The sequence below is a fragment of the Rana temporaria genome, chromosome 4 (assembly GCF_905171775.1).
Source record: "Rana temporaria chromosome 4, aRanTem1.1, whole genome shotgun sequence".
Classification (NCBI taxonomy): Eukaryota; Metazoa; Chordata; class Amphibia; order Anura; family Ranidae; genus Rana; species Rana temporaria.
Window position 1 is genome coordinate 374,733,121 of NC_053492.1, and position 27,030 is coordinate 374,760,150.

General features: G+C 42.4%; 1 protein-coding gene across 3 annotated transcripts in view; it reads left to right on the plus strand.

The window, feature by feature from the left end:
* Positions 1-27,030, plus strand: part of SIPA1L2 (signal induced proliferation associated 1 like 2) — a 255,388-nt gene that overhangs the window by 26,230 nt on the left and 202,128 nt on the right. For all 3 annotated transcript variants that reach the window (XM_040350983.1, XM_040350984.1, XM_040350985.1), the window contains exons 2-3: positions 4,681-4,814; positions 26,238-26,426. In XM_040350983.1, the coding sequence (XP_040206917.1) occupies positions 4,681-4,814; positions 26,238-26,426 (323 nt within the window). The remainder of the gene's footprint in view (positions 1-4,680; positions 4,815-26,237; positions 26,427-27,030) is intronic.

Here is a 27,030-nt window from a genome sequence, read left to right on the forward strand (position 1 = left end):
AATGACGTCACACGCATGCGCAGTACGGCCGGCGCGGGAGCGCGCCTCATTTAAATTTTAAACGCCCCCAGGAGAGGAGGACCGCCTTACGACGGCGGCACTTAAGTTACACAGCGTGTAATTTCTACCTAAGTGCTTTGACGATCAGGCACTTAGGTAGAAATTTTAAGTCAGTGTAACTTAACTGCTGAAATTTAAGTTACGCACAGTTTTTGAGAATTTGGCCCATTGTTTTTACTGTGCAGGGAATCACCAGTGGAAAATAATGATATCTGAATGATGCCTGCAGATATCCCCACTCAAAGTACAGGACGCCATATGATGTACTGTGGTAGGGAAGTGGTTAAACAATGCAAGTGTGACATGAATATACAATATGTCTCAGAGTATTTGTGTGTACTAAAACAATAAGACATAAGCCTATTAGCCTTCTCCTTGTATTGGAACTGCATTGGGCGTTACATCCCAGTGTTGCTGGTGGGAACAAGCTTTTAAAGGGGTTGTAAAGGTTTGTTTTTTATTTTCTAAATAGGTTCCTTTAAGCTACTGCATTGTTGGTTCACTTACCTTTTCCTACAATTTCCCTTCTAAATGTTTTTTTTTCTTTGTCTGAATTTCTCACTTCCTGTTTCTCCTCAGTAAGCTTGCCCCCATCACCCATGGGTGTTAGTCAGCCATAACAGCTTACTGAGGAGGAACAGGAAGTGAGATATTCAGACAAAGAAAACAAAGAAAAAAAACATTTAGAAGGGAAATCGAAGGAAAAGGTAAGTGAACCAACAATGCACTAGCTTAAAGGAACCTATTTAGAGAATAAAAAATGAACCTTTACAACCCCTTTAATGTGAATATGATATAAGGTATCAATAGAGCAGGGTCTTTCAACATTCAAATACCACAGCAGATACAAATACCCTATAATTCCAGTTACTGTATAAAGAAGGAGACTTTATGTAGCACAAAGCTGTTTACTAACATGTTAAATTAGAACAATCCAGTAGTGCTGTTTGCATTACTGATTTAGTTATGAAGCATACCATGTATTATACATTTATAATACCAAATCAGGCATATATTACTAAAACATTTAGGGGCAGATCCACAAAGCGAGTACGCCGGCGTATCTACTGATACGCCGGCGTACTTTCAAATTTCCCGCGTCGTATCTTTGTTTTGAATCCTCAAAACAAGATACGACGGCATCTGGGTTAGATCTGACAGGTGTACGTCTTCGTACGCCTTCGGATCTAAGATGCAATTCTTCGGCGTCCACTGGGTGGCGTTCCAGTCGTAATCCGCATCGAATATGCAAATTGACTATTTCCGACGATCCACAAACGTACGAGCGGCCGTCGCATTCTTTTACGTCGTCTCTAGTCGGCTTTTTCCGGCGTATAGTTAAAGCTGCTGTTTGGTGGCGTACTCAATGTTAAGTATGGCCGTCGTTCCCGCGTATAATTAAAAAAAATAATTTTGTTTGCGTAAGTCGTCCGAACGATGCAATAGACCCAGGTAGGTATGATGAAGCGTGGATTTTCCAAGTATTTTGACCGCTGTGGTCTTCCTCAGGCGATTTGCCCTGGAAAGGGGATATTTTTTTTTTTTCATTAAAATATAATTTTTTATGATATGTGTGTGTACTTGATCTATTACTCTTGGGTATCACAAAGTTCGGTGTTCCTCACCATTCCCCATTTCTTTTGTGGAAAAATGTTCTATACTATAACAAAGGCAATAACATGATTTAGCATACATAGTAATTAGTAAAAAGAACAAGGCATAAGATGACACTTGATTTGGGGTTGATTTACTGCTTCCATTTTTTTTCTCAAAGCTTATTTGAAGCAGAAGTTAGAAGCTGATTGGCTACCATGCACAGCTGCACCAGATTTTGCATTCTCCAGTTTTAATAAATCAACCCCACGGTGTTCATCTCAGCATAAACAGTAACACGGTCACCTAATAAAGCTTGAATTACTGAATACTGGAGACTCTGATGCCGAAGTGCATTAATGGCAACTATGCTAGGCATAGACCGTCTGGATGTGCACTGTCTGTAAAAATGAAAGAAAGGGAGAAAAGGGATCAAAAGGAACTTGCAGGATGGTTTTCCTGGAGGGGTAGTCCTTTATGTAGCTCTTCTGCTGGCTATCGTTGGGACCCTTTAAGAAGCGGCAATGCACTTAACAACAGTTTTAGGAAACCAGCATGCTGAAAAGTTACAGTACAGATGCAATCAAGGTGTGATATAGGTGTGGTACAGGTGCAGTGTAGATGCGGGTCAAATGCAGTGACAATTTTGGTATAACTGCAGTATAGGGCTGTTACGTATACAGTGTAGGTTTGCTAGAAGTGTGGTACAGGGCTGATATAGATGCAGTATGGGTTGGATGCACTGGTGTTCTGCTCTGTGGCTTAGTCTCTCCTAGCAGTATCAATAATAGGTGGATAGCCCTCTCATCCATTCCCAGGATGCTGCTGTAGAAGCTTGCTGTAGAAAGGGGCCCTCTTAATCTCTCTCTGAAAGCTTCTGGCAATCAGAAATGCAGGATCTGTGATGGGGGACATGCTGCGCTGCCTCCAGGTGTCCTCAGTCTCAAGGTTTACACCCCTGCTGGCAGGTGAATACTCAGATAAAGGTGTTCTTCCTCTTGGTGCCAAGGAGAGCGGAACTTTCCTGGGTAGTTAACTAAAATCATATCTCCACTCCTTCTACTGCACAGTGTCCATTGGGATCTGTAGTCCAAAAAGTCTATTGGTCCCATTATATGGCTGCTGTCCCAAACTGCAACTACCAGGATTCTCAGCGTTCTGCATAGAAGTTTATGAGATGGCTTGGCTTTAGCTCTATCTGGCCAGAGTAGAATGGTGAAGCATACTATTAGTGTCTCAGTAGAAAGTAAACTGATTGTAAAGGGGGAAATATCTCCTCCATGTTTCTGTAGTCTAGCACCTGACTACATACAGTATAATAATACCATAAGATAGTTTTAATAAAACTGAAAACTACTGTACAAATAAAAACCTAATCATTCCACTTGGCCCTCAACTATATTTTAATTTGCAGAAGTATGCATATTTAATCACTATCAATTGTTAACAACTAGGGCTGTGCTCTTCAGGGAGTTCCGTCGGAGATCCAGTAACGTCACGGACACCGGCGGGGCTTGCCGTGTCCATCTGAAGGGCTCCTTTGCTGTGCCTTCATATCTGCATGTCGGCGGGACCTTACTATCTGCCACACGCAAGGGCTGTTACACTTCCCTCTATCACTTCCCTCTATCAACCTGGGATTCTACAACCATCCACTGGGAGTTGTGATAGTTCCCTTCATGGGACATCTACATGCCGACGGACTGATGTTAACCCCTCCTCATCTGGATTCAGCAGCGGTATCGTTTTACACATTTTTATACCAGTATCATACTTCGCTACATGTTTTTATGACTGCTTTTGGTACCGTTTGGTATTACTCGCACCATTTTTACAGTTCATGTTGCTACATCGATTTTATCTCCAGTGCAATATTTATTTGGTTACCTACTTGAAGACTATAAAAGTTTTAATGCTATTCCCATTGAGCGCTGCCTTTGTGTGTTTTTTGTATCCTGCTATCCATTTTTCCCGTGGTTGGTAGCTGCACTGGGAATCAGCCTGCAAGGAGATCAGCTAAAAGTAGTTGGATCTGTATATGCGTTATAATTAATCGAAATTAGTCGATTAATCGATTAAAAAAAAACAACGATTAATCGAACACCAAAATTTTGATCAGTAACAGCCCTATTAACAACATCAAACATCAAAAGATAAAATCACAAATTCAAGTTTAAGAAACATTAGCCTAAAAAAAGCTTAAAACAGAGAAAGGAGAATTCTGATACCAATGTTTCATTTTTGTTTTTTGCTTTATTCCATAGCTTGGGAATAAAGAATTAGTATTTACTAATACAATGAGAAATCTCTCTCTCAGTAATGTGTAGACAAGTTCTTCAATGGTGGGACATATTTTCAGGCTGTAAGTAGGATTTATACAAAAGTGCCTCCAAGGCAAACTACTGTGCTTGTTAGTTAATTTTATTATTTGTATTTTTTTTTCGATGTTTGCAAATGAATGTGTTATATTTTTGCAATTCTTTGTACAGTATAATGACTTTTATTTTCCTAAAAAAACTACTTTCTTATAGGATATATCCATAACACTTGGTTTGCAAAGCATACTGGGTGCTCTGATAAGAAATCCCAACTGTACTTTTAAGTTTTTTGACTTCCTAGGTGAATTTATATCTCTGCTAGAAGAAAAACATATAGGGTTGTCTGATATTCAGGTCTATTTTTAGCAAAAGATTGGCACAGTAATCCTTAGAGAACTGTACAGCTCTGTGTTGTGCTCCACTTGCTGTCTGCAATTAGTAAATATGAAGTATTCATATGCAAAATCTAATATTTACCTGGTAAAGCAATATTTTAAAGTGTTTATTTTTGGTATTGAACATTATCTACTATATGTATCCTATGCTAATGGATTTCTTGTATTACATTACATATCATTACACTTACCTGGTATGTATTAAAAGTGTTTTCCATAACGCTGTTATTTTAAAACTTTAATTTTAAACTTTCAGGCTCTTTATATTTTTCAGGCAGATTGCATATAAAACCAGGTTATGTATTTGTTTCTAGAGCATCAAAATTACTTTGGAATAGATGAGCACTTGGGACCCGTAGCAATCAGTATTCGCAGGGAAAAGGGTGAAGGTATCAAGGAAAAAGAAGTGTCTCCATTCTGCTACCGCATTGCTTTCAGAACCAGCGAGGTAATCTTTTCTTTACGGTCTTGTTTCTGTATCTTCTTAGATGAATATAATTTGCAGTGTATGACCTTTGACTGAGTAAATAAATGATTTGATCGATGAGTTTTAAATGGTAGTTGGTCATGTGCATATATGAAAACCTTAAATGAGAACCACTGCCTAAAGAACATACAATAATATTATAACAATGAAATTAACATGCATAGATAACAAACAATCTCAGTATGCGTAGTCACTTAAAGACTTACTCCACCTTGTGCAGGGCCGGACTTACCATTGGGCTTGACTGGGCTCAAGCCCTCCCCCCCCCCACCCAATAGGGAGCCCCGGGCCCAATCGCGGCAATCTCCTCCCGCAATTTCGTGTCCACCCCTCCTGCAATTTCGACACCCCCGCTCAACAACTCCGGCGGATGGATGTAATTCTCGGCAGCCCCCCTCAACAACTTCGATGCTCCAGAGGGCCCCTTCGCTGCAGCTGTGTAAGGGGCCCCAAAATTACTGAAGGCGGCTCCCCCCCCCTCCCGCTCAACAACTTTGATCAGTCGGTCGGTGGATCCCCCCCCCCGCTCAACAAGTATGATCAGTCAGCGGTAACAACGGTGGATTCAGCCCCCCCAATCCCCCCTCAACAACTATGATAGGTCGGTGGTAACAACCCACCCCCCCCGCTTCTATGCTCCAGGGGGGCCCTTCAATTATTAAGCCCAGGGGCCCCCACCACTCTCAGTCCTGCCCTGACCTTGTGTTATGTCTCCACTTGGAAAGGTAACAGTGCCTCTTCACCAATTAGCAGAAGGCAATCACGATTCACTGTATAATGAAAATGCACACTCACCACAAGTATCTGCTGCCAAATTATAAGCAGTGCAATAGCACTCCTCCTTTAGCACTCTTCCACTGGGGCAGCATTCAGCATACAATTGTCCTTGTGAAAAATCGGCACGGTGGAGTGCAAATGCTGTTTTTGCTGCTTATAACTCGGTGGCATTTATTTCTGGTCAGTTTCCACTTTTGCTAATTGGTGAAGAGGCACTTGCATTGTCAAGTGAAAACATTTTACGAGGTGGAGGAAGTCTTTAAGTGAATGCACATACTTGGACTGTTTTCTATCTATGCATGGGGATTGCACTGATATAATATTATATTATTTATGCACAAATGTAATTTGGTTATAGCGCTGCATACTATATCATTGCTTTTTATTTGTGGTTGTATGTATATACCGGTAAACCCATATTGCAAGTTGCTTATATTGAAATTAACTGACACTAATATCTCTTTTTCTCAAATGGGAATCGATCACAATGAGGTTTATGCAAGAATATGAGTAATTTGTCCTAAGTTATTACAAATGTATACACATAGACCCCTTTCACACTGAGGGTGTATTGCAGGCACTATATCGTTAAAAACAGCGCCTGCAATCCACCCTTAAAAATCTGCTCTATTGTCTCCAGTGTGAGAGCCCGAGGGCTTTCACACTGGAGCGGTGTGCTAGCAGGACAGTAAAAAAAGTCCTGCTAGCCGCATCTTTGGAGCGGTGAAGGAGCAGTGTGTATACCGCTCCTTCGCCGCTGCTGTCCATTGAAATCAATGGGACAGCGCAGCTATACCGCCCGCAATGCGCTGCTTCAGCAGCACATTGCGGGAAGTTTTAACCCCTTCTTGGCCACTAGCGGTGGTTAAAGGCACCCTTTAGCGGGCGAAATGCGCCGCAAATCCACCCATAGCGTCGCCGGTAAAAATAGCGGCATTTTACCGCCGACGCTATGGGTGGCTCAGTGTGAAATGGGTCTTAGAATTTGTTTGGAGTATTTACATTTACCCCATTGTTTACCTTATTTAATTGCATTGCATGAACAAGTCATGTTAGCTTGATGGTGAGGGTCCCCCAACCACTGAAATTTCATAGCAATGTCAGATAAGGGAGTAAAGTTAAAGCTTTCAGGGTTTAGTTCCTCTTTTAAGTGCTACTAAACCTAAAAACAAAAATGTAATATATTGCAGTGTACCAGTCATTTAATGTGACTTTTTTACCTTTTATTTTAATCTGGTAATCCACCCAATAACACACCTTATGTCTTAGGACATGGGTTCTCAACTTGTGGCCCTCCAGTTGTTGCGGAACTACAATTCCCACCATACCTCTGCTTTTGGGAGTCATGCTTGTAACTGTCAGCAGCTTGCAATGCCTCATGGAACTTGTAGTTCCACAAAAGCTGGAGGGCCACATGTTGAGCACCCATGTCTTAGGACAGGGATCCTCAAACTACAGCCCTCGAGCTGTTGCGGAACTACACATCCCATGAGGCATTGTAAACCTGTGACATTCACAGACCTGACTAGGCATGATGGGAATTGTAGTTCTCGAACAACTGGAGGGCCGTAGTTTGAAGATCCCTGTCTTAGGATGTCTAAATTCTGAATGGATGAGCAGACACCCTTGGATAGCAGCATTGCTTTGTTAGTCTGGGAAGAGTGTTAAATGCACAAGTCCTTGACCAGCAAATTAAAGCCTCCAGCATCCACAAAATTACCTTGTCTTCTTCTATTTTTGCTTATCCAGCAGCACTGAGATTTGGTTCTTTATCAGCTTTTGGAAATAATGTCAGTGCTTGACATACACATACCTGGCAATACCAGATAACACCTAGGCTACATAGCATCTGTAAGCAGAGAAAGGGGGGCAAAACTGGCAAAGAGTGCAACATTTAACGCTCCAAGTCAGTCTGGGAATCTGTGAAATGCAGGACTTCCAGGTCTGTGTCTGCCTGGTCCCTTATGAAAGAAAGATGCTCTTCATGTAGCACAAAGAGCATTAGGATTCTCATTCTGTCCTTACTGTATATACAGTAGTTTATAGATCTCTCCTCTTTTCCTTCTTTTTGGTACTTAATGTACTTACTGTAGTGTGCATCTAAATCCGCTTTATTTTTTATGTAATTATAGAAGTCACATTTTTGTGAATTGCAATTCAATTTTTTTATCTTATATGATCTTTTAATTTGATGTACTCAGTAGAAACTGATAACTTCTTTGTTCCAGCACAACTCCAGAAACCTTTGTAAAGTAGAATGTAAAAGACACTTAAGTGCCAAAAACCGATAGCATAGTATGTGTTGGTGTGCTGCAAATTCCCAAGGGATTCTTTGGTACCCTTTAGAGCAGAGGTAGACAACCTCTGAGTGGTGGAGATTTACCTGAACAACATTTTTTATAAAAAATAAATTAACTAACAAGACCCCCCAAAAAGTAAGAACAGCATAAAAATAAGTACAAAAGTATGATAAAACAAATGTCACTGTAAAAAATATAAACTTGACCTACCTTAAAACTCAGCTTTTCGTGAGAAACATTGCATTCCCTTTTTTTCATGTCTGCGGAGTGATTGGTCACCCCACAAGTTTGATGCAGGAGTCTAAAGTTCAGTTTGATGCAGGAGTCCAAAGTTCAGTTTGATGCATGAGTCCAAAGTTCAGTTTGATGCAGGATTCCAAAGTTCAGTTTGATGCAGGAGTCCAAAGTTTAGTTTGATGCAGGAGCCAAGACTTTCTTGATTAGTTTCAGGTTTGGCTGGCCTCAATTCTGGCCCGGCTGTCTATTCGGAGTTCTGGTCAGTGTAGGTAGCATGTAGGGCAGTGTCCAGTAGTATGTAGGCCAGTGTAGAGATGTCAGTAGGATACATTTGTATGTCAGGCAGTGTACAAAGGTTATTAGTCTCTAGTGCCGTATACAGGGATCGTGTGTATGTAGGGCATTGCACAGAGGTCTGTGGCTTGTACGGCAGTGTACAGAGGTCAATAATTTGTAGGGCAGAGTACAGAGGTCAGCAGTTTGTGGGGAGATTATAGAGGTCAGGGGTGCAGGGGTCTAGATAAATAATAGACAGCACTCCAAACGGCTAACTTTTCAAGTTTCATGTATATTACAGGGAGCATCATATAAAGACATAACAATAAATTGTACATGCACAAGATCTCTCCACAGTTCCTTCATCTAGACCAGGGGTTCTCAACCTTTCTAGTGCCGTGACCCCTTGATAAAATTTCCCAAGTTGTGGGGACCCCTAACGGTAAAATAATTTTCATAGTGTGGGTTGTCAGTACCCAAGGCAAGACAAGTAATTTGCCCCCCTAACCCACAGACATTTAGGGCTACCTGAGTCTTTTTAATGGCAACTATAATCATAGGTAGTGTCACTCACTGTGTCTCCGACTTCGTGGTGTCTCATAGCAGTGACACCTGTGCCAAAATCAGGAGATAGGGTTTCCTCCAGCCCCACCCACTTCACATTCCTCACCAATCAGCTGACCTCTTTGCCCCCCAGCCATGCCGTGAACTGAATGGGCGCCTGATAAGAGGCTGAGTGGGCAGCTGCTGGCTCCAGGAACAGCCCTGCTGGGTGACCGCAAATAGTCTGGGAGAGCGGTGCAGGCTTCAGGACCAGCCCAGGATTCGGTGACCCCTGGCAAATCATCATTCGACCCCTGAGGGGGTCCCGACCCCCAGGTTGAGCACCCCTGATCTAGACAAAGGCAAACTCTCAGCTACAAGCATTAAAACATTTTCATTAGAGCAGGAAGGAGATCAGGCTAAAAGTGCAGCAATTAAGAACACCACACTTAGGCATGTTGCTTCCCTGTGCCGCTTTGCAGGTGGAGGTAGGTAGAGGAGGAACATTCAGACAGAGGGTCAGCAAGGCAGGGATGCGATCCATCCGCCACCTGCATGCAATCAACAGGTAAATCATGATTAACAGGTTGATGAACCCCTGCTTGAGGGCATATAAGACTTGTCATGTGGGCTGTGTCTTCACTGGGCATCACACAATTATGTATTGTGGCTTCCAATGTTGTTGGACATTGTTATGTAGGTTGTCATTCTGGAGGAAATTACTTTGTGGGCTCCATTTCTTCTGGATGTTTCTCTATAGGTTTTTTTTTCCTAGGCATAACTCCATAGTTTCAGCTTCTGCTGGGCATTATTTTACAGGTTATGATTTTACTACACATCTCTCTGTAGGGTTTGACCTTTGATAACATAACAGTTGATGTTCATTTTTATGACACATGTCACCATATTATTTTGAGTACTCACATTTTCTAACAAAGCTTGGAAGGTGACTGCGCATAGATGTGGTGACTGCTTTCGTTTTAACTTTTTAGGTGAAGAACATTTTTAGCAAATACATAAAATACCTTTTAATCTTGCCAGAAATGCAGCATCTTTGTTGCTTCCTGTGTTCTTAAAAGAAAGGACAAAGAACCTTATCTTAGTTCTTAGAAATACTAGTTTCATCAATCCACCATTTAAAAAAGATGAACCAAGGCAGACATGTCTGAAGCAGGGACATGTGGTGAAGTCAGTGGCTGGTGAGGCACCGGCTAGGATCAGAGCCAGATAAACACAGGTTACATAGGCCACAATTGTTAGAACAAGAGCAATAATTCTAGTACTAGACCTGCTCTGTAACTTTAAACACGTAACATGTAAAAAAATGTAATGCGTTGTCTATAAATATTTTTAAGTACTGAAGTTTGGTGTCATTCCACAAGTGTGCGCAATTTTAAAGCGTGACATGTTGGGTATTTATTTACTTGGCGTAACATCATTTTTTATAGTATAAAAAAAAAATCGGGCTAACTTTAGTGTTTTTATTTTAAATTTTTTTATTCATGAAACAGTGTCTTTCAAAAAAAAAATGCATTTGAAAAATTTCTGCGCAAATACCATATAACATAAAAAGTTGAAATGCCCACCATTTTATTCCCTAGGGTGTCTGCTAAAACAATATATATAATGTTTGGGGGTTCTGAGTAATTTTTTAGCAAGAAGGCATGTAGGAGTGAAGTGTCAGAATTGGCCTGGGTGGCTAGGGGTTAATTACCATAAGTAAGTAATATACAAATAATTATTATATATTATTTTTAAGGTAATTTACTATATTTTCAGAAACTGAACTCAAGCAGGTGGCTTAATGGAGAAAATATTGAAGTTATAACTTCCTACCAGCAATTTCACAGTAAATAGATAAATAATAAATTATTATCTTATAGCATATAGCCATGGGCGTCCGCTCCATAGGGCAAGGGAGGGCGAGCGCCCCCCCTGGAATCATGAAAGAAGACACTTGACTTGTCCCCCTGTGTTCTGTGTTGCAATGGCTGCCGTGTACTTTTTTCTGCTGCTGCCTGCTGGCCGGGGGGCTGGGGCTGCTTTCCACCCCCCCCCCCGGGTGCCACACATTGGGGGGGGTCTAATACGGCTCCCCCATCCTCCTCTATGTGAAACAGTGATAGAGCAGGACAGTATTGGTAGCGTAGCCGCAATGTGACCTGCTGACAGCGCAGGGAGAGCTGAGGTGGACTGACCCATTGTCACAATGCTGTGTGTCTCACTCTCAACGTCCCAGTGAGTAAACCCCCCCCCCCCTCCACAGAAATGGAAGAGGGTGCATTGGCTCTGCCCCTCCCTCCCCTCTGTTCCTGTGTACCATCGTCCATGCTCTGTGCTGGACACCTCTGGACTCTGTGCTGTGTCTGAAAGGAATGTGTAGGCGGGAACATTTAAGCAAGTAGCCGACAGCTGAGCCACCAACTGAACTACTGTGAGCATCCTGAGAACATCAAGTAGGTTATCAGCATTGTCACTGTGTACTCTGCCCTCTCTCTCTCCCAAATCTTTCACTCCCGAGTCCCCCGCTTTCATCTGTTGTCCTCCAGCAGAGTCTTTTATTAACTCTATGCTAATAGTTGGCCCCATCATGTTCCTTTGGCCAGGTTTCACTAGTGTGATCATAGACATTGCATGTGATTCACACTGCATTGCTGTCTAAATCGCTTGGGATGTCTGTGCGATGCGAATTCAGCCAAACAAACTGTATGGCTGAAATCACATTTGCACCAAAACGGTGCAGGACACTTTTTTTGGTTTGCGCTGGAATCGGATTAGATGGGTGTTTACACCTATGCAATCCGATTCCTGTACCATTTCACAGTTCTCACTGTGATCTGCAAACTGATCTGTGGGTGTCATTAATTTTACATTGACACCCGTAAAAGTTTGCAAAGGGCAGCGTGAACGTCCGACAAGCAACATGCAATGCAGGAATCCGCACTGGAATCGCACTGATTCCTGCATCGCATATATGTGAACCAGGACTCAAGTGGGATCACACTGATGCACTGTGGTTCAGTTGCAGTGCTGGGGTATATGCAGTTTTCCTGCATTTACCTCCATTTTCACTACAGTCCACAGACTTCTCTTAGATTACACATTTTTGCAACATTTTCTGAAAGCGCACCAAATGTTATCTTTACTGAATCTTTGGCACGCTTTCAGAAAACACAGTAAAATTACACAAGCTAATAGATGTCTGTGGGACTGCAGCTAAAAATGGGGATAAAATGCAGAAAAACTGCATATACCCCAGCACTGCGACAAACTCCAGGACACCAGTATGAACCCAAAGGCTTCAGGGTGCTGTGTAATGTATAGGCGTCCAGAGGTGCAGGGGGTTGTGTAATGTAAAGGGTCCAGAGCTGTAAATAAACCAGCCTATACAATTGACCATGTAGTTGCCATCATCCCTTTAAACTTGGTAATGAGGAAGCCTCTAGGGTTGGGATTATGTGGTCAACGAAAAGAATATATATTCAAAAAATTATAAAAAATATATTTTAATACATATACGTAGAAAAATTACAAAATTTACATGAAATACAAAATTGGTGAAAAAGAACAAAACATTTACATTGGACTGATCCTAAAGGATCAGTCCATCTTTCACAAATTCACCTCTTTGGGGTGAATTTCATGATGTAACACGGCATAGTGTCAATCTGTCTATTTATATGTTTTCAATGTAAATGTTTTGTTCTTTTTCACCAATTTTGTATTTCATGTAATTTTTGTAATTTTTCTACGTATATGTATTAAAATATATTTTTTATAATTTTTTGAATATATATTCTTTTCGTTGCCCACATAATCCCAACCCTAGAGGCTTCCTCATTACCAGGGTCCAGAGCTGTGGGGTGCTGTGTAATGTAAAGGGGTCCAGAGGTGCAGTTGTGGAGAGGGGGTACACAGTAGTGACAAAGAGATATTGAAAGACGCAGGGGTCACAGTCAGGTGTCTTTCCATTTTAACGTGGGGGGAGGGGTGCGCTTTTAACCCCCACTAGCGGTCGAGGAAAGGGTTAAATGCGACTGTGTGTCGCCGATGCCGAAGCGCCCCCCCCTGCCCCCCCCCCCGAAAAAAATTCAGCGGATGCCCATGCATATAGCATAATAATATGATTTAGCTTGTACCTTTTAAGCAGCAGTAGATTCTCATTCTCCCTCTTAACTGTGTGAGAAAAACATGGGATTATGGGTAAATCTGATACACATAAACACATGTTTCTCTTATCGTCCATGGACGGACACAGCCTTCTCAAGTCTTGACAAGTGGGTTTTGTTCCTGTTCATAGGAGAGGACTAGGCAGAACATGTTAGATATTTAAATACATGTTACTTTAACAGAGTTAAACAGCCTCCGGACACAACCCTCCTCCCTGCAGCATGCAGCCTCAGTTTTTTTTCTGCCTAGCAAAGGAGAAGGATGTGGCTCCCTTTGGGCCCAGCGCCCTAAGAAATTTTTTGTTTTATTTTATTTTTAATTTTCTTTATTTGAGATTCTTCTATCAACTGCTGACTGGGTGACAGGCTGAATATATAGATCCTTGTAGTCTCATCAGTCCGGCCAGCGAGCGAGAGCACACCAATACTGAGGGCTGGGTCTGCCACAACATACCCCATGACTCCTGGGGTGGCCGGTGGGCTTTTTGCTCCAGGGTCCACACATGACTGGGCTGTGGTGTTGTCTCACTCAGTGGACTGGGCCGACAGCTACTCCAACGCGGTTGTATGCCTGTCAGGAATGCATCAGTGGGTCCTCGCATGGACGGGTAAGTACAGTCCTTCCGGCCTCGGCGGGTCGGTACGGCTGGGCATTCCTGGGGTGAGGGGGGGTCCTCCTATCCTCACTTTCCCTGCTCTCTGTCACGCTTCCCTTTGCTGCTCTAGCACTGCTACTGGGGTGGACCTGTGTGGGGGGCTCCTTTTCCCACCGGGGGACTGTGCGGTGTCTGGGCCCATTTTTAGCTGTGGGGGTGTGCTTTGCCTTAGGGAGGCCCCCTTGCGGCCTTCTCATCCACATCGCATCGTTTCGCCGCCATTTTGGCGGCGCCGGCGCCATTTTTTTGCAGTCTGCTGTTTGCATTGGAAATTCCCATCGGCGGCCATTTTGGTCTGCTGACCAAGCATCCAAAAAAGCCCTGGCAGATTTATCCTTCAAGGGTGGGAGGCTTTTTGGTACCTCGCTGGATGACATTATTAAGGATGTCACTTGGAGTAAGAGCACTCTCCTCCCTCAGTCCACCAAAGGGAAGGAGCCACGTCGTAAGCCAGGTCCTTCATTTCACACTCAGAAGAGATATTTTCGTCAGCCGGGGTCCACGGGTAAACCCTCCCAGGCTGACAAAGGCTCAGCTGGGGGACAGAAATGTCCCTGGGTGCGTAAGCCGAACAAACCGGCATCCAAACCCGCCACCGCATGAAGTTTTGCCCCCCGCCCGACTCATGGGTGGAGGGGCGGCTTTTCAGGTTCACAGCTCAGTGGACCTCCCTGCTTTCCGACCAGTGGGTCTGCGAGGTGGTCTCTTCGGGGTACAAGATAGTTTCAATTCTATCCAACAGATTCTTTCCCTCAAATCTCCCTCTCCTTCCAGGTCGTCGGTCTGCCCTATTGAGGGTAGTGCAAGGCTTGCTTAGTAGCGGGGTAATTTTACCCGTTCCGCAGGACAAGATTTTTCAGGGATTTTATTCGAATCTGTTTGTGGTCCCAAAGAAGAACGGGGTCTATCCAGTCTTGGACCTCTAAGCCCTGAATGCCTTTGTGAGAGTAAGGAAGTTCTGCATGGAATCCATTCGCTTGGTGGCTGCGCTCCATCCGGGGGACTTTCTGGCATCCTTGGACATCAAGGACGCATACTTGCACATCCCAATTTGCGCATGTCACCAGAGGTTTCTGCACTTTGCGATAGGGGAAGACCACTATCAGTTTGTGGCCCTTCCTTCCAGCACCAAGCGTTTTCACCAAGGTGCTCGCACCGATCCTAGCTTTGCTGAGACAGCGAGGCATTGCCATCGTGGGCTACTTAGACGACCTCCTTCTGAGAGCAGCTTCTGGCTCAGAATTCGAGGTGGATGTGTCTATTGCCAGCCAGATCCTCCAAGAATTCGGGTGGGTGTTAAACATTCAAAACTCGGTTCTGGTACTGACTCAGCGTTTGGAGTACCTAGGGTTGTTTCTGGACTCCTCGGAGACGAGATTCTTTCTTCCCCTGGAAAAATTGCAGACTCTTCAGTCTGCGGTGAAGCTGTTGGCATCCTGCAAATGGTCATCTCTCCGTTTTTGCATGTGAGCCCTGGGTCTGATGGTAGCCTCCTTCGAGGCAGTACTGTATGCCCAGTTCCACACTTGAGTATTGCAGAAGGAGATCCTGTCCAAATGGAACAAATCTCCATTGTCTCTGGATCATCGGATTCAGGTAAGCCACCTAGTCAGAGTCTCTCTGAATTGGTGGCAGAGATCCCCGACTCTTCAGTCTGGCCCGACTCGAGCAATGATCCTGTAAGGACCAATGAATCGAGGGCCCAATTTGGTAGAAGGTTGTTTCAGTCTCACATACTTGGTTGATAGCCAAACTCTGTCCCCCACCACATATGGAGGTATATGGCATCTTAATTTTTTGGAAAAAAGCATGTACTTGCCTGCTGACTTCCGTAGTAATAAACAAATCTTCTTCCAATGTAGTAGAATATTTTTCACCCGCTGATCTGCTGCGGGTACACCAGAAGAAGGCTGAAGTAGGTGAAAAGTCTGAGGGTGATAGCCTAGGGCTGCGTAGAATGGTGTGGTATGAAGAGCACTGTGCCAACGGGAATTTAGGGCGAGCTCAGCTAAAGGCAAATACTTAGACCAGTTGGAGTGTAAGGCATTGACATAATGTCGAGGGTAGGTTTCTAGGGTCTGGTTCATGCTTTCGGTTTGACCATCAGTTTGAGGGTGATGTGAGGTAGAGAGCGAGAGCGTTACTCCCAGTTTCTTGCAGAATGCTCTCCAGAATCGGGAAAAGATTTGGGATCCGTGGTCTGAGATGACATTGGTAGGTATGCCATGATGTCTTACAATATATGAAAGGAAGAGAGTGGACAGTGCTTTCGCAGTAGGTACTCCCGGGAGCGGCACAAAATTAGACATTTTGGAAAAGCGATCCACTGTGACCCATATAGCAGTCATGCCCTCGGACTTGGGTAAGTCTACAATGAAGTCCATGGTCAAATGGGTCCAAGGCTGGCGAGGTGCCAGAAGTGGTTGTAACAGTCCAGTAGGCAATGTGCGGGGTACTTTATTAGCAGCACAAGTTGGGCAGGCAGCCACATAGTCAGTAACATCCTTTTTCATACGAGGCCACCAGACATGACGCTGCAAGGTCTTAAGAGTGATGGTGACACCAGGATGACCGGATAACACGCCATCATGTGCCCAGAGGATTATAGGTTTTCTGAGGCTAGGGGCTACGTACAGGCGACCTGGTGGTATCTTCAAGCCCTGGGGAACACGATTCTGGGTTTCTTGTAGCTGTTGGGAAAGGGCCGTAGAGATCTGTGCGACAATTTTGTGAGGTGGGATTATATACTGCTCGGCTGGTTGATCTTCTTCAGAGGTAGCGAACTGTCTGGAAAGAGCATCGGCTTTTTTGTTTCTATGCCCTGGAACATAAGAAAGGACAAAATTAAAACGGGAGAAAAACAGAGCCCATCGAGCCTAACGTGAGTTCAGACGTCTAGCAGTCTGAAGATACAGTAGGTTTTTATGGGGTCAGTGAGCATAGTAAAAGGCTTGGGAGCCCTTTCCAGAAGATGTCGCCATTCAGACAATGCCAGTTTGATGGCCAGTAGTTCTCGATTCCCAACATCATAATTCATCTCTGCCGGAGAAAACTTTCAAGAAAAAAAAGCTACTGGATGGATTCTACCGGACTTTGTCTGTCTCTGGGAGAGTACGGCAACTGCTCCAACCTCAGAAGCATCAACCTCAACAATGTACTGGAGATCAGGATTTGGATGCTGAAGAATTGGAGCTTTACTGAACATGTCTTTTAATCGCTGGAAAGCTGATTTTGCTTCTGAAGACCACACCTTGCAATTTGTACCCTTCTTAGTCATGGCAGTAAGGGGGGCCGCATTGGAGGCAAAACTCTTAATAAAGCGTCTGTAGTAATTTGCAAACCCTAAAAAGCTTTGGAGTCCTCTTAAAGTGGTCGGTTGGGGCCATTGCAAGACAGCAGAAAGTTTTTGAGGGTCCATTTGGAAACCGACAGCACTTATGATGTACCCAAGGAAAGGAATACAGATTTGATGGAAACTGCATTTCTCGATTTTTGCATAAAGATGGTTTTCTCTAAGTCGTTGTAATACCTGTTTCACATGCGAGATGTGCTCTAGATGAGTCTTGGAAAAGATTAAAATGTTGTCCAAGTAGATGATCACAAAACGGTTGCTGAAATCATGGAAGATGTCATTCATGAAACGTTGGAAGACAGCAGGGGCGTTACACAACCCAAATGGCATGACCAAATATTCAAAATGTCCATTACGAGTGTTAAATGCTGTCTTCCACTCGTCCCCATCGTTAATTCGAATCAGGTTATAAGCCCCTCGTAGGTCTAGCTTGGAGAAGATAACAGCCCCCTTAAGTACATCAAACAGTTCAAGAATGAGAGGCAAAGAGGCAGTGCATTTTACTGGACGGGAAGGGCAGACAGACAGACAGTCTGCAGTACAGGCATAGGCCCAATGAACGCCTCCTTTGTTTCTCTGACTCAGTTAGGTGGAGACGGCTCACATTCATGGGTTTCACAGGTGCCTGGGGTTCAACAGAGGTTTCAGGTTCTGGCTGAGGTGGTGCTTGGAAGTTAGGGGCCAAACGGAAAACTGGTTTAGGAAATCTGTGGGTTTTAAGTCTCTCTTGGCACCTTTCATGGTATCGGACATCCAGACGAACACACAGCTCTATGAACTTCTCAAGGTCTTCTGGGGAATCCTTATAGACCAATTCGTCCTTGATGCGATCCGTAAGACCTTTTCGGAAGGCTGCAAGCAATGCTCTTGAGTTCCAATTAGTCTCAGCAGCAAGGGTACGGAACTCGATAGCATATTGTGCCACAGACCTGGTGCCTTGTTGTATGTCCAAGAGGGAGTACTCGGCTGCAGAAGCTCTATCTGGCTTGTCAAATACAGTCTGGAGAGAAGCCAGAAATTTGGAGTACAGGATCGTTGCGTTCCAGATAAGGAGAGACCCAGGGCATTCCCTTTTAACAAGAAAATCACAAAAGTCACCTTGGCAGATGAAGTGCCAAAAGTCGCAGAGTTTTTGCGGAAATGCAAACGGCAAACATTTAAAAAGCCTCTGCAGTCCTCAGTATCACCACCAAACTTGTCAGGCAAGGGAAGTTTTGGTGGTACAGAAGAGGCGGGTTGGATCGTAGCAGGAGTAGAATCCGGAGTCTGGACCGTTGCAGAGGAACCAGGCAAACAAGATTTAAGCATAGTGCAGAGTTCATCTAACTTGGTGTCCAAGGACGAAAAATGCTGTTCATGAGCTCCAATCAATTGTCCCTGACGTGTAATCGCCTTAACAATCTCAGCAGGGTCCACTGCCATTGTGGCCCGTTTAAAATGTAAGGTACCTGTGAAAGGTAGTGTCCGAAGTGGAACTTGTATGCTGAAGATTCAGGCAAAGCGTGGTCAGGCAGATTCGGTTGGCAACGAATCAGGCAAAGTAGTACACAATCGAAATCCGGAGAATGGTCAGGCAGGCAAAGGTCATACACGAACTGGCGGTAAAGTACAAAATCAGCAGGCTGTAGAATAATCAGGAATTCAGGCAGAAGTTCAATACAAAAAGCAAGATCACAGAGCAGTCAAAACACCCAGGAAAGTAATCCACATAAATGGGCGCTGAGTGATGGCATCACTTCCTATTTAAAGGATGCCTAGGTTGACAATTGTCCACAGCTGGCAGCAGGTGGAGCTAGTGAGTCCGAGGTAATGTTGAACACTATAAGGACATTCCCAAAGGTCTAGATCTCCTCTGTAGCACAGCAGGTAAGGCTATGGTTTAAGCGACCAGGAAGATCCTGGTTCAAATACACCCCGGGACATGACACTACCTGTGCATCTAATTACAGGCATACCCCACTTTTACACAATGGGGTTTATTTACTAAAGCTGGAAAGTGCAAAATCAGGCTCACTTCTGCATAGAAACCAATAAGCTTCCAGGTTTTATTACCAAAGCACGGCATAAATCAGCATATGTAACCAGGAAATGAAGACAATGAATTATCATAAGCTAGATAAAGTCCTTGTTCTTATTATTTAAATTGTTCATCTCTGCGTAGACTGTAGTTAATATTCTGTTCCTTCTCTTGTCTCTAATTATTCCTTATCAGCCCTCCCTCATTATTTCTCCATTTTCACTACCTACTTTACCCTTTCTTACAATATCTTTCTCTTGTAACTCTGTATTTGTCTTTCATAATCTGGCGGTTGAGACTCCTTATTTATTTCTCATCAGCAATAAACATGTCAAACTCTTATTTTGATGAATGGTGAATCTGAGTCTAAGGAAAAAACAATTTTACTGATACTAAACCTTCAGGCTGATGTGTGATGATACTTGAGACTAACCAATGACAATGTATTTGAGTAATAACATTTCTAATACATGTTATAGAGCATAAATGTAGGCTATTAGAGTAGGAGTTACAAGACAGTAAAATAACATGAAATAGAAACAGTCCTAAATCATATTGGTAATATAAAATTATATACTTTTAAGAAGCAGTCCTAAAAAATACTTTGGAGGCTTCTGTAGCCCATACGTTTAAAGCCTAACTCATTATCATCCATGCTGCAAGACCGGTCCCTGCAGCTTCTTCCCTTACTATGCTCTATTGGTCAGCATTTGATGTGAGGATGCTGAGGAACAGTTTAGGGGAGTACCATCTGAAAGGGGGCAGAGGATCAGGTATGTAAAACTAGAAAAAGGTGGAGTTGCGCTAACTAATGTGTGATAAATGTGTCTTATCCAATCATAAGGGACAGGAATAAATATATAAAAGTCCAATGATGAAAAAACAATAAAGGAAATAGTTCATCTAAAAAAATGTGGTATATCAAATTATGTGATCAGTTCTGTGAATAATCAAATTCGCAAACAGCTATCCCAAAGGTGAAAGGAAATCTGGATCAGAGGATAAACCACGGACCTGGATCACAACTCCCTGGTATTACTGACCCTTACCAGATTGAACGATCCAAATGGATCAAGCCAAGCGAGTAGCCATACACCTGGGCTGCACAGGGAATCTGAATCTTGAAACGATCTTCCCAATAATCCTCCAGCCGAGTATCCAGGAAAAAACAAATGGGCTAAAATAGTGTGATACTGTATAGAGCACTTGCATATATCATCCCCCAGTGACTGGCAAACGAACAGTGTGACATATAAAGACCACCACCACAGTACACACTGGTCCTTACCAGAGCCCTGGAAATAACAATCGCAAACAGCATATGAAGTATGTGCAGCAGATGAAAGCTTTCCACAGAGCAATCCTCAGACAAGCAATCAGGCGATAAACGAGCATGTAGAAGAGAACTCACAATAGTGTAACATCGTTTAAACGTTTAATAGGTAAAAAGGTAATGCACTTACAGCATATAAGATAAAAAACAGCATAAAAGTTCCGGCCGGTAACAGAACGAATTTCCTCACTAGCGGTGACGTCAGTACGCCTCCTCCCTTGGGAGTGCATTACCTTTTTACCTATTAAACGTTTAAACGATGTTACACTATTGTGAGTTCTCTTCTACATGCTCCTTTATCGCCTGATTCCTTTTCTGAGGATTGCTCTGTGGAAAGCTTTCATCTGCTGCACATACTTCATATGCTGTTTGCGATTGTTATTTCCAGGGCTCTGGTAAGGACCAGTGTGTACTGTGGTGGTGGTCTTTATATGTCACACTGTTCGTTTGCCAGTCACTGGGGGATGATATATGCAAGTGCTCTATACAGTATCACACTATTTTAGCCCATTTGTTTTTTCCTGGATACTCGGCTGGAAGATTATTGGGAAGATCGTTTCAAGATTCAGATTCCCTGTGCAGCCCAGGTGTATGGCTACTCGCTTGGCTTGATCCATTTGGATCGTTCAATCTGGTAAGGGTCAGTAATACCAGGGAGTTGTGATCCAGGTCCGTGGTTTATCCTCTGATCCAGATTTCCTTTCACCTTTGGGATTGCTGTTTGCGAATTTGATTATTCACAGAACTGATCACATAATTTGATATACCACATTTTTTTAGATGAACTTTTTCCTTTATTGTTTTTTCATCATTGGACTTTTATATATTTATTCCTGTCCCTTATGATTGGATAAGACACATTAATCACACATTAGTTAGCGCAACTCCACCTTTTTCTATGTTAATTTTGTTTGTATAAACATTTTGAGTTTGCAGCTGTATATTGCACTAGAATATAAGCGCACTTTTTTCCTTTTTGATAGGTATGTAAAACTGCTTTCTCCATCCTCTAGACATAAAAAGGCATTTAACCCTTGCATAGTGGGGGCATCCCCACTGCAAGGGAGGATCTTTTACTTTTCCCGGAGTTGGGTTTTAAGTAAGTTATATAATCAAATACATTTAGTGCCGAGCCGCAGCTCCATGTCTAAATGGACACGCAGAGCAGTGGCTCGGGTGCCCCCATTGTAAGCTGCTTGCTCTGGGGGCACTTGACAGCAACGAGGGGCCAAGAGCACCGGCGAGCGACCTGAGAATAGGAGGATTAGGCCTGTGCAACACCGCAAGTTTGTTGTTTTTAAAGAAAAATAATTTTGCATTTAGCCCAGGTTCACACTGAGCTGCGGGAATGAAGCCGTACATGTCAAAACGCTCCAGTGTGAACCAGGGCTTAATGTCACTTCAATGTCTTTCAACCTATATGATATTAACTAATTTCACAACTTTTTAAATTACATTTAAAAAAATGTACAGTATCCCTTCACATAAAATACAAAGATAACAGAGGTCAAAAGGGGCTCTCTCTGTGTCTTTATGGGTTTCCAGATACTGGAAAATTAATTGGTGTGTGAACCAACTGGCCATGAAATTTGTATTGGTGTATGTTTGTATTAAGAGTCCTTTAAAAAATGAGAGACAAAGTATGCACTTGATATTAATATTTCTAATATGTTATATGGGAAAAATATTAATAACGTATTTATCACCCTATAGCGCGCACCGGCGTATAGCATCCCAAACCTAGAAGGGAATCCTAAGGAAAAAAAATAAATACTGACAGTTTACAGTTACTTACAGTATAGGAGCGTGAGGAGAGAAAAAAAACGATTACCGAGCTTTTGTTTACATCACATGATCAGCTGTCATTGGCTGACAGCTGATCACATAGTAAGGGGCCAGGATCAACCCCTTACTCGTATCTGTGATCACCCGAGTCTTAGTGACTCGATGATGAGGGCACCCTGCAGGGGGCATGCAGGGAGCGTGCGAAGGGGAGGACTTCTATTGACGGCCTCCCAGGAAAAGCAGATCTGCGCTGTAGCCGTCATTCATGGATGCAAAGTGGTTAATTATATGGTTCCTTGTACCTTCAAGCTTATCCCATGTAAATGTGAAATACCATAACTCGCCATGACATTCATTGAAAATGACAACCATAATTTGCTGCAGCCTTTAAGTTTATTTTTATATCTATTCCAATAACCCATCCATTGAAAACCAGACTGCCTTACTTAAAGCAGAGTTCCAGTCATTTGATTGTTTATTAAAAGTCAGCAGCTACAAAGAGTGTAGCTGTTAATAAACAGCCATTCACCTGTCCCACGGTCCAGCAATGTACTCAACGCAGCCGTGCTCTCCCCATGCCCTCCCTGGGTGGTGCCGGCATCTCTACTATGGGCATCCGGCTGTGTAACCTTGCAGATTCACAGCCGGGTGCCCACTGTGCATGCGCGAGCGGCGCTGCAGTCTGTGACTGGCCCTGAAGTCTTCTAGGACCTGTCATACCGTGTTTCCCCAAAAATAAGACCGGGTCTTCTATTAATTTTGGCTACAAAAAAAACCCTAGGGGTTATTTTCGGGGATGTCTTATTAGTATCAGTATTTTTACATAATGTTAATCCTACAAAAAACATCTTGGTTAAAGTACTTTTAAGATTATGTAGTACATTTGGGAGGATTGTACTGGTGTAGGGTGCAGTGTGTCTCCCTTTGTGGCGGTTTTATTAAAAGTACCTTTTTACAGCAGCCCTCGGCGATCATGTAATCTGCTTGAGCTCTTCTTCTCCGCTCCGAGATTCCCACTGATGTCATCTCGCTCTGAGCACTGCAGAGAAAGGGGCCACAGATGTCATCTGGAAGGAAAAGAGAAGACCTCCGTCGGGTCAGCGGTGGCTGTGGACTTCACCTTATGCCAGTGTGGACGTTTTACAAAGTGGATAATTTTTTTTTAAATTAACTTTACTAGGGTTTATTTTTGGGGTAGGGCATATATTGCAGCCCTCCCCGATAATCACGCTATGTCTAATTTTCGGGGTAAGGCTTATTTTCAGGGAAACACGGTATGTCCTAGAAGACTTCGGCAGGGAGAACTTCTGCTTCCGGTCGCCTTGCAAGAGCAGCATTGCCACCTTAGGACAGGAAATGTGCTAGGACTTCAAAACAACTCACATAAGAACACTGAGGGCAATGTAATTGATAACTTTGCAGCACAGGCAGAGAGAACAGTCATCAGCTTCCTGCATTTTTAGTAGGATCAATGGATATTTTTTTGGTCTTATCAAACAGCTTTAAAGTGGATGTAAACCCAACTTGTGAAATTTGAGCTGGGCACATATATCTGCAGTGTTTTCATATCTCTCTCCAAAGCCCATAGTCGTGTGGCTTTCTTCTGCTCCGTTCTTCGGTTATCAGCATGATAACTTCTGACAAGTTCTCTGACACGTGATAAAACCAGCCTGAAATTTGTGTCTGGGCGGGTGCTATAAATAGATTAGCAGACAGCTGGTCAATTCACAGCACAGCTCTGCAAGTCTCTGCCTATGAGAAGAGGGGGTGTGTGCCTTTCCTCAAATCAGCTGTCTCACAGTGCAAGACTCCCCCTCCCCCCCCCCCCCGCTGGAACAGGAAAAGAAAATTGTAACATGTTGTGAACTTTCTAAACAGTATATAAAGTTGAAGACGGCAGATATATATGTAAAACTTATGTAGGGAGATTTATTTCAGCTTTAGTTATACTTTAAATGGTTTGACCTGACGGGGTGTTAATCATAGCCATAGTTAAGACTGGAGGGTCAAAACATGTAAACTGGGAACCTGTATGAGTGTCCTAATGAAATGAATACATTTTTTGACTATATTGATTCTCAACTTGCTGTTTACTTTACTTGTTTTCCAATTTGTAAAGTGGATTTGTACACCATTCCTCATATGTACAAGAAGGTGAGCTGTCATTGGTATTTTAAATTGCAAATGTAATTTGGGCCTCTAGAGAAGGCTTATATCAGCAATAAGAATATACACAATTCAGTTGACCTTACATACAGCTAAAATCAACATACGTTATTAATATGTGCCAAAAGTAACATTAAGCTGTTGTTCCAACAGACCCTGTTACCCTATCTTGCTAAAAGTATATAGTTTTTACATGTGAAATGAAAACGTATGAGACAACTGTGCCATCTAAGGAGCAGTGGGTTAAGGCTTGATCACTTATGTGGATATGGTAATCTCCACCACAAACAAAAAGTAATTAGCCTGAGTTAACCTGCAGATCACAGTTAGACCGCATATGGTCAGGTTATTATGGTTCCAGGTTTCCAGGTTTTGGAGTTTGTTGCTTCCAACTTGTTTCTAAATGTATGTTCATATATGTGTATTGTTTCCAGTGTACCAAGATATATACTGTATATATCAAAAAAACTTTTTTTTACGAAAAAAATAATAATAAAACATAAATATATATATATATATATATATATATATATATATATATATATATATATATATATATATATATATATACTGTGTACGTGTATGTGTGTAGATAGAAAGATAGATAGATAGATTTTATGTTTTATTTCTATTATATATGTTCATGTTTTTTAGTTATGAATGGAGCATGGAAGTTTTTGAACTTCTGTTGGGTTTTATTGCTGTCTATGCCCCGCTGCAGCAATTCACCTTCTCTATTTATCCTGTTGACTATTTGTCCTGATGATTATTGTAACTGGGGCAAAAAAGTTATTGTACATGTAAAATTATTTGATTGTCAGCTGATAAGAGGTAAGGGAACTCAGACTGTAAAGACACCTGTGAAAACTGTTGAAGCAGATATAACTTCCTGTTGTGACTATGACTAAGACATGTCTCACCAATGGAACACAGACAGAATACATGTATACATTAATTAAATAATTATTCTTTATTTTTTTTAAACAGGGTGTTTAATCATTGTCTACTCTACTAAAAAAGTTTAGCATTGATAAACCCCAGTAAATGAGTAACTGCACTGTATGTTCTTATAATGTTTTTTAGTGATGAGTAACCAGGGTTGCCAACTTTCAGTAAATTTACGAACAGTTTGTAAAATCTGTACTTTTGCATCTGTCCTTGATTATCCATTACGGACATGTAGGCTGCATGTCTGTAACTGACATTCATTACCAGATGCAACGATTATGGATTTTACAAACTGTTGGTAAATTTACTGAAAGTTGGCAACCCTGTGAGTAACAATATGTGTCTAAACAGTTTCTTTTGAAATGAAGCTAGGTGTGGCTCATGTTACTGAGCAAAATAGTACAAGCTGGTTGAAGTGTTACATGATCTACATTATGACTATTACTTGGTACATTTGTATGCTGTATATCTGTAAATGCATTGCTAACATTCTAACTACCATCTTTTAATCAGCTGGCTTAGGCCAAGCTTTCCAACCAGTACAATCTAAAGCCTCGTACACACGATCAAAATTTCTGATAGAAAAAGTCCGACTGACTTTTTCCATCGGAAATTCGGACCGTGTGTAAGCCCATCTGAGTTTTTACATAGAGAACATGTTCTCTTTTCCTCTGATTGAATTCCTTTGGAATTCCGATGTGAGTTTGGTCGGGCTAAAGCCTGATCGTGTGTACTGGGCATAACAGCTATAATATTCATTAAAAAAAGGTTCAGTGATGTACCAGTACTAACATTTCTGCTTTGCACATCCCATCATCTTCACAGCTTACAACTCTCCGAGGGGCAGTTTTAGAAGATGCAGTGCCATCAACAGCGAGGCATGGTTCAGCACGTGGCCTTCCTCACAAAGAAGTCCTTGAATATGTCATACCGGAGCTTAATGTGCAGTGCCTTCGACAAGCTCTGAACTCCCCAAAGGTCCCAGAACAGCTGCTCAAACTAGATGAACAAGGGGTATGTCCTTTTTAGATTTACTTATTTGTTTTGGTAGAACAGTCAAAATGTAATTATCAGCTAGATTTTATTATTGTGTGACCTTTTTCTATTAGATGCACTGTTGAATACATAAAACATAGAAGGTATAATATAGTTTTACTTATCAATTCCCTATGAGGCTGTAACAAGATGAATTCCTCTAATTACATAAGTAACATATTTTTGTCTCAGAATCCATACTAGGTGACTTATGATTCCATACAGTCTTGAATATTTTCATTAGATGTTCAACTAATTTAAAGACCATCTTTGGGCTATTTTACAGAAATGGATTGAATGGCTTACCCATGTGCGTTCAGTATATACATATTTAATTTTTTAGCTATGCTCCTCTAAATGTTCCTTTAAGGCTGCATCATAGCCAGCACTTCTTGTTCAGGATACCAGTCAGCCTTTCCTAGTCTCTGTGCACTGACTGGTCTCCTCAACGCCCCCTTTTAGTTTGAGTTCCGGCAGTGCTGATGTAATTATCTCAGTGCTGCCTGATTCAGTGGAAATGCAGTATTTTCAATGGCAGCACTTCTGCTCATTCTACTTTGTATTTCTCCGTGCTGAACCTTTC